The following is a 9,004-nucleotide window of genomic DNA, read 5'->3' on the forward strand; positions in this document are numbered from 1 at the left end:
GAATAAAACATAATAAGCATGCGCTAGTGGTAAACAAAAAGAGCATGATAAATCACACTTTAGCAGTTGTAGTTTTTACGTGTGCTGAAAAAAAGTGGAAGCGGCGAAAAAGCGGAAGGGATAAGAGCTTGAGGTAAGCAGTTGTATGTTTTAGAGCCATGTCGCGCTGATTTCATGCCGCATTTTTATTGGTTGGTCAGTAAACGTGGTTTGTAGCTGCAAACACACTGTGCGATGATCATGCTGTATCGTAGACTGTCTTTGGTCACAAGACCGTGACAACGGCCGGAACTGTATGACGCAGGACCCCTGATTATGAGCCACGATCACAGAAATCACCACGATTGTTTCACGATGCTATTCTTTCGTCTGGGACAGCCGAAATTCCTGCAGTGTGTTTCGGGCTTTAGCAATGTACGAAGAACGGGCCTCAGGACCAAAGTTGCCCATCCCTGATCTACTATTTGTTTGAGTTATTAAACTGAATCAAAAATAAACCAAACCACATTCCTGGATCCCCCAACTCGACACATTTTGCATGTCTTTGAATGTAATGAGTTGAATCAGGAGTTTGATTAAGCAAATGATTAAACATGCAAATGTGCTCCAGGAATGTGGTTGGGAACCAATGCTCTGTACAATGAAAATGTTTTGTGCACATATACATATTTTCTGGTAGCATTTTAAATTGATTAACTATTTAAAACCCTTTTGCACAAAGAACACAAATAAAGTCTCAGATTATCTCTAAGTGTGATTTTTTTACACTACTCCTAATTAAATGCTCCAGAGGGAATGTGCAGGTGATTTCTGAAAATGTTCCACTTTGTAAACCTTACTACACTCAGAACACAGCGGTTTTATTTTCACATTTAATTTGCATATGACGTTTCAGGTCTTTTGGATATGTGAAACTCTTCTCACACTGAAGACACTTGTAAGGCTTCTCTCCGGTGTGAACTCTCATGTGAATGTGAAGGTTTCCTTTAACTGTAAAACCTTTTCCACACTCTTGGCAGGTGAAAGGCTTCTCTCCAGTGTGAACTTTTATGTGATTCTCAAGGTTTGATTTGCTTTTACAAGTCTTTGCACAGAAATAACACATGAAAGGCTTGTCCCCGATGTGAATTACTACATGCTTCTTAAGGAGATTACTATCTGTGAAACTCTTTCCACACTCATGACATGTTAAACTGTTCTCTCTTAAATGAATCCTCATGTGGTAATTAAGTGTTTCTTTACGTCCAAAACTCTTTCCACACTGGTCACAAACGAACGGCTTCTCACCGGTGTGAATTTTCATGTGAGTATTAAGATTGCCCTTTCGTGAGAAGCCATTCCCACATACTTTGCAGCTGTAAGGGCTCTCTCCAGTGTGAACTCTCATGTGGGAATCGAGGGTTTCTTTACGTATGAAACTCTTTCCACACTGTTCACATGTGAATGGCTGCTCTCCGGTGTGAATTCTCATGTGAGTCTTAAGATTTCCTTTATGTGAAAAGCTCTTCCCACACAACTTGCAGGTGAATGGAGTTTCTCCAGTGTGATCTCTCATGTGGGCATTAAGGGTTGCTTTATACTTGAAACATGTTCCACACTGAGCACACATGAATGGCTTCTCTTCATTGTGAATCTTCATGTGATTCTTGTGGCTTACTTTATGAACGAAACGCTTTCCACAGTGATGGCATGAGTAAGGCTTCTCTCCAGAGTGAACTCTCATGTGAGTATTGAGGTTTTTTTTGAATCGGAAAATCCTTCCACACTGATGACATCTAAAATGGGTCTCTTCCGAGTGGACCCTCGTGTGGGAATTAAGGATTTCCTTACATCTGAAACTCTTTCCACACTGACCACATACAAATGACTTCTCTCCAGTGTGAATTGTCATGTGAATCTTAAGACTTTCTTTTCGTGAGAAGCTCCTCCCACACAGTTTGCAGGTGAAAGGCTTCTCTCCAGTGTGACTTCTAATGTGGACTTTAAGGTTTGCTTTTTGAGTGAAACGTTTTCCACATTGTGGGCAGATGAAAGAACATTTAGATTTGGTCATCTTAGTCTTTTTTCGTGAGGAAATCTTTTCAGTCTGTGTGGATTTTTCTCCAGTCATGAAATTATGTGTCTGGTCTTTCTCTTCCATTTTTTTCAGTTCTTCACTCTCCTCTTTAGGCACCATCAGGTCTAAAGTAAAACAAGGCATACACATTTTTTAGACATTACATAGACCCAAAGCAACATATATGAAAACCACCATAAAACATCAAAATCAACATGAATGCTCAATCCTAAGAAGTCTTTCAGAACTTTAAGAACCTAGTGCAATTAGATCTTTTGACAGCAAAGATCACAACACCTGTCACCTATCCGATCGCTACCAACTTGTGTTAATTAAGAGTACGGAGTGCATCAGGGCTCTGTATTAGGTCCACTTATTAACATAAATTTTTTAATGATATGGCAATGATTCTGAGTCTTATGTTTTCTCACAATCTGAAAAAAAAAAAACTGCAGAACTCTTTAAGCAGTAATCAGCAATGAATTTGATATTAATTGCTAGAGATCAGAGTATGTGAGCAGAGTGGAGTGGCAGCAATTTTCCAAGCATTCAATCACTCCGCCTCGGCTTTACCATTTCCTGCTCCTCACTGAATTGATCAGAAACACTGTTCTGCCTTCGCTCCATGACGATAATTGCTTACATATATTACAAAGTTCTGTTCAGAACTAACTTATATTAAACGAAAAATAAATACACAATACTAGAATAATAGTTTTAACTTGGTTTATTGGAACACTACAATTAGCCAAAGTATATATTAAATGAATGTTTACCTCACTTGTCAATGCTGGGTCTCTCGACTATGGCGAAGCTGAGGGCTGTAGTTACTTCAGAAACAGAAATAATATGCTGTAACTTTCACATTTGTAAGCTGATAAATCACAGGACGGACAGCGTTGATAATTTTCTGCAATCCTGAATGTTTCCATGTGTACGCGATCTGTACGTTATGTGCGAGCTTGTGTGTTGTGTGTGTGCAGCAATGTAGCAGGCAGCACATTAGTTTAGAGCGGATATTAACTACCTGTACAATAAACTGTTTAAACTGTGAATTCACCCAATCAATATTGATTATCCACATGCTACAAATAAGCTTGAGATATAACCTCCCACAATCATCCATCACCTTAATTATAACCTTTACCTTCTTTCTGATTTGAGTGACCCACATATCGGTCAAGCCAGCTAATGATGTTTAACTGCAAAAAATGCAGTTATTTTATGGATTGTTGTAGGGCTGGGCGATAAATCGATAACAATAATTATCGTGATATAATTTTAAAATGATAAAACGATACGAACAGTTCGATAAAGTTTATGTGCCAAAAGCAGAATGAAACTCGGATCCGCTCGGATCAAAGTTTAAACGGCAGCGCAGCACGAGCTCACTAAAGCAGATGAGTCTTGGTCACAACGACACTAAACAGCGCTGTGAGATCCAGTGTGAAGCGCTTGAATTCAGCAAACAACACAGATGACTTGCTGATTTAAACTAGTTTAAAGCCAGATGAAACCACTGACAAACAGGAGAAACACTGTGCACAACGATACAGTCAGAAGGCTTTTCAATCTACAAATCGCCATCATTTACCATGGATTTACTGTAGTAACATTAACTGCACCGTGGTATTGTGGCAGAAATGTGGGATATTCATGTCGAATTTTACTACATTATTAATGTAGACATGAATTAAGTGTATTAAAGGAGTAATGGAATATAATTACAGTATTTTTTGTGAGCGAGTGAAAACCACCACACTCCAACTTTCAAAAAATCCACTCCTCGCTTTAGTCAAAAATCACGCTGCTGTGCTCCCACTCCACTCCGCTCCACTCACATACTCTACTAGAGATGCTCTGTTTGCCAATTTCTTGGCCGATTCCGTTTTTTTGTAAGCGTGATCTGCTGATGGCGATTTCTGCTGATTCCAATTTTCTTTTTAAGAACTATAACAGCAAATACAAACAAAAATTTACTTTTTTTCTTGTTCAATGCAAAAACATTATTTACATAATAAAATAAATGATTAAACATTACAATTCCCCCAATCTGGACTAAGTTACAGATGTTCTCTCACTTAAACAACTCTCAAAATAAAGACATATCATAATAATAAATGTCCAACTCTGAAGTAGGATCTTCTCAGATCTTCTCTTATGCTGGTTTCAGAATGCTTTCGGAATTGTCGTAAAAAATGAGTTTCCTAGTCAGAAGTTTTATTCATTTTTATTATTCGAGTTATATCAATTTTTCCCACACCAAATGAAAACTTGATTTTTTATCTTTCCATCTTATTTTTAATGTAAGCGCTGGCGTGAACTTGAGTGTTTGAGGGGTGTCAGCAATCTCCATTAGCCTATTTAGTTGTGCAAAAAAGTTAATTGTGCTGCTGGATATTTGCATTCAAATTATTTTAAATTTATTAACGTACTAATGGGATGTCACCAATTAATCGACGATCGATTAATTGTCAATAAGAGATGCAATCGATTAAAGCTATCGATGGTCGATTAAGCCGTTTAATTGTGGGCTGCGTGTGGCTCATGGGCAAAACACGTGCAAGCAGCTCTGAGTGACGGTGATGAGCCTGGATCTATCAAAAAAAACAGGGCTGTGGACACAAGCATGACAGATATATAATTAATTCCTACAACTTATTAATTTGTGGCCACTGTCCATGTTTCATTAATTTCTTCCCTAGAAAACCCATGATTTAACTAAAACGAGGGAACGAATTAAGTCATAGGAATGAATTCTTAACTCATGGCCACGAAATATGGCCCCCGCATATTTACCACAGTAAGAGATGCGAAAACAGTGATTAAAAGTGAATGACAAAATAAACCTGCGAAATTAGAGGGTGAGATGGTGAGGATTTGGGAAAAGACACAATAAATATTATTAAATTTGTGACCAACCGGCAAAACAGAACACAAAGCCGTGTATGGCTTCACAATGTAACATTTGCCTGCTAACCCATTATTTCTCTTATAAACTTTATACCTCACTTGTGTCGTAATACTCACATAAACCTGCTTCATGTGAGCAGCAGTGTTTTGTCGTAGCAGCGCCGGTGGAAGCGGTTCTCTGACCGAGCAGCACAGCCACACGCGCCACAGTTACATTTGGGATCATTTTATTGTAATGCCGATAATGTCAATTGCAAACATTGTGCTTATGTTTTAAAATACAACAACGAGCACCATGAAACCATTTAAAAAGCTGCATTCAGCGGTCTCCGTGACGTGATATGAAACGGCCCCTCTCGGCACTCTCTTCATTTTATCAAATGATTAGGGCTGCACGATAAATTGAAATGAAATCGTAATTGCGATTAGGCAAAAGCTGCGATTATCATGCGTATCTTTCAGTGAAGTGCTTTCTTGTGCGGAAAGTCCAAATACGCCTTGCAGAAGAAACCCAGGAAATGCCTATAGCTGCAGATGAATAAACAGAAGATTTAACTGCTTTTATTGATTCAACGTGACTAATAAACACACGACTACGACAATATATGGTTTATCTGAGTTTGTCTTATTATAATTTTCATTATAATAAAGTATATAATAATGCAAAGCTAATCGACATAGACTTCATTTATCACTGCTTAGTGTAGGATTTCTAAATATGGACGGACACTGATATGCCATTGAATCAAACCATCATGAGGTCTAAACTAATCACCCCATCACACATGTGTATGCAAACTACCCGATACTTGAGCTTGAATGAAAGCTTGTTTTATTCGCCGAACATTGGTGTTAGTGAAAATGTTATATTCGGTATCATTCTCTGGTGATAATACTTTTATCACTAGACCTTTGGCTTTTCGCCTTGGTGACCACGCTACGAAGCGCTCCCTGTAACATCACGAGCGAGACTCCAAAACTTAAACACTTCAGTTGAAACTTCGTGATTGCCAGAGATCTTCAAAAGCCTTGCAAACTCAGACTTTTTCAGAAGAACTGCTCAAGCCTCTGCGTCATCAAGAAACCAACCAATCTCCGAAGGGCATTCCTAGAAACTACGTCAGCAGCCAATCTGCAGCCCTGGGATTCCCTCAAGCAGCCATCCAGGAAGCCTGTTGTCAGCAACGAGGAAACAGTTGAAACATCAACTGTCAACTTGAACGCAAGTAATGAACAAAATCTTCCATCTGCTGAACTGGCGCTGATGATTGATTTTAAGCAGTAAAGATAAGCCAAGTCTCTGCTTTGTGATTCTCTCAGGTTGAATTTAAAAGAACTCGTGGAAAACAAAATTGTTAAAATATACTGAGGTTAACGTCTCGTTGGACGACCGTTGATAAAGTGTAAACTATCAAATTTGAAAATCAGTTCTTAGAATACTATGAAATATTGCATGCCTTATTCTGTGTAAGAAGGATCATCTCACAGAAATATTTATTTCAAACACACGACTGACGTTATGAAGTGAGTTTGGAGTAAAAACATGTTATTAAATGTGGTATTTTCACGAGCTTTCAGATGGAGCAGCATTTACTACTCAGAGCCGTAGTTCATGAGAAGCTATGCAAACAGCTGTCATTATCATCACAAGCGATTTCTTCGATTTCATAATCGTACGATTATATCTTCCACGATTTTTTTGCGTAGCTTGACAGTGAACTACGGCTCTGTGTGGAAAATGCTGCTCCATCTCAAAGCAGGTGATGGAGATTTACTACTGATTACAGAATCGGCTTTACTGACAAGATATGCATGATAATCACATTCGACTAATCGTGCAGCCATACAAATGATCATAATCGCATCTATTCATTTTACAATCCTGATACTAGCCTTTTATTTAGACTAAAACCCCTTTAATTCAGGTGAGGAAGCTGGCGTTTTGACATCCTGTCATGCCGGTGACTATATGCCACTGAAATGCATTTTGCAGTATTAAGGTTAATGATTAATCGATAAATTGATCGTTAATTTAAACAACAATCGATCATGGAAATGATTGAAAATTGACATCCCTAGTACTGATAAAAATAATTTGTAGCACAATTGTTTTACCGCTTTGTTAAGTGGGTCACACATCAGACGTGAAGCGCTGCGGCTAATGAACTCAAGTGGCGCAAAAACACAAGTCTTTCTTTCCAAGGAAACTGAATTTAAAATCAGAATATAGATATATGTACATTTACATTTAGTCATTTAGCAGAGACTTTTATCCAAAGTAACTTACAAATGAGGACAATAGAAACAATCAAAATCAAACAAAACAGCAATTATACACAAATGCTATAACAAGTCTCAGTTAGCTTAACGAAGTACACGTAGCAAGGGTTTTTTTAATTATATAATAAAAAGAAAACAGATAGAATAGAAAAAGAATAGCGCAAGCTAGTGTTAGAGGCCTTTTGTTCACCTGCAGAACGCAAGCTTCTAGAGGGCACATAAGTCTGAACTAATGAATTTAGGTAAATGGGTGCAGAGCCAGTGGTGGTTTTGTAGGCAAACATTAATGCCTTGAATTTTATGCAAGCAGCTATATGTTTTTGTTTTTGTCATATAGTTAAGCAATATCACACGAGCAATAGGCTAAGTGCAATATCACACGAGTGCAAATGTGATACTGATCTTATACAACAGTTCAGTAAGTAAGAAGTTAATATTGTGTTATTTTAGACACAATGTTGTCTGTTTTGCTCAATTTAGCCAACGAAAATATAAAGACAAAGCAGAACTGTTCGTCTCTGAGCAACACACAGCTGCATTTAATTTCTTAATGAAATATGCAATATGTTATTTAAATGTTTTTTTTAATCAACACTAGCTTCTCTATTCTTTTTTATTTATTATACAATTAACAAAAGCAAAAAGGCCTCTAACACTAGCTTGCTCTATTCTTTTTCTATTCTATTGGTTTTCTTTTTATTATATAATAAAATAAAAAAAAACCTTGCTATGTGTACTTCGTTAAGCTAACTGAGCCTTGCTATAGCACTTGTGTATCATTGCTCTTTTGTTTGATTTTGATTGCTTCCATTGTCCTCATTTGTAAGTCGCTCTGGATAAAAGCGTCTGCTAAATGACTAAATGTAATGTAAATGTAATGCACGTTTTGAACAAATTGGGTGAATTATTAGGCTCGTTGGATTTGAAGCGGCGCTGCGTGTATGACATCAAAGTACTGCGAGAGCGATTCAAAAGCATTAGGAGCCGTCTGCTCTCTATAGATCTCGTGGTACTTTGATGTCACACATCGGTCTGATGGTGATGATCCGCTTCAAGTCGAACAAGCCGAATGATTCAATGGACCATTCATAAAGAGAAACATTTACTTCACTCCTGATTGAATCAGCCATTTGAACAATCAAATAAATGAAATAACTCAATGACTTAATCATTAAGACATTTACCACGACCTACTGGCAGTTTTAGTTTATTATTTAGAGTATCATGTCATTAAATAAATAACTTCATATTTCCATATTAATAATAATACAATTAATAAAATAAATTAAAGGTATAGTTCACCCACCCAAAAATGACAATTGTGTCATCATTTACTCACCCTCATGGTCCAAAAGAGTATATGTAATAAATTTTATCAAACAAAATATTTCTTGCTGGAGCTACTTTTTGTAATGTCTGTTTGATGCTTTACACAACAATGACTTTAAATGATCTTTTGGGAGTAATTTCTCAGCCAAATTTGATGTGCGATTAATTTGCGATTAATTAATCGCCACATCATGTAATTAATTAGATTAAAAAATTGAATCGCTTACCAGCCCTAATATATATATATATGGGCTGGGTATCGATTCAGATATCCCGATTTGATTTGATTCTCGATTTTTTTTTTTATTACATTCAGTGAATTTAGTTTTAATACAAATGCTGATATTTCAAAAAAATGAACAGTAATAAATTAAGAGCCACGGGCCTGTATTTTAAACTTTTTTTTTTTTTTTTTGTAGTGGGGGG

At 37.1% G+C, this 9,004-nt stretch overlaps 1 protein-coding gene across 1 annotated transcript in view; it reads right to left on the minus strand.

Moving 5' to 3' along the window:
- Window positions 1-646: 646 nt before the first annotated feature.
- The window catches only part of LOC107654083 (gastrula zinc finger protein XlCGF26.1-like), a 13,973-nt gene continuing 5,615 nt past the window's right edge, over window positions 647-9,004 (minus strand). Inside the window, exon 3 of the mRNA XM_016441007.1 lies at window positions 647-2,181. Coding sequence (XP_016296493.1) covers window positions 845-2,181 — 1,337 coding nt within the window. The 3' untranslated portion in view covers window positions 647-844. The remainder of the gene's footprint in view (window positions 2,182-9,004) is intronic.

The sequence above is a fragment of the Sinocyclocheilus anshuiensis genome, unplaced genomic scaffold (assembly GCF_001515605.1).
Source record: "Sinocyclocheilus anshuiensis isolate Anshui unplaced genomic scaffold, SAMN03320099.WGS_v1.1 scaffold683, whole genome shotgun sequence".
In the NCBI taxonomy this organism is placed as follows: domain Eukaryota; kingdom Metazoa; phylum Chordata; class Actinopteri; order Cypriniformes; family Cyprinidae; genus Sinocyclocheilus; species Sinocyclocheilus anshuiensis.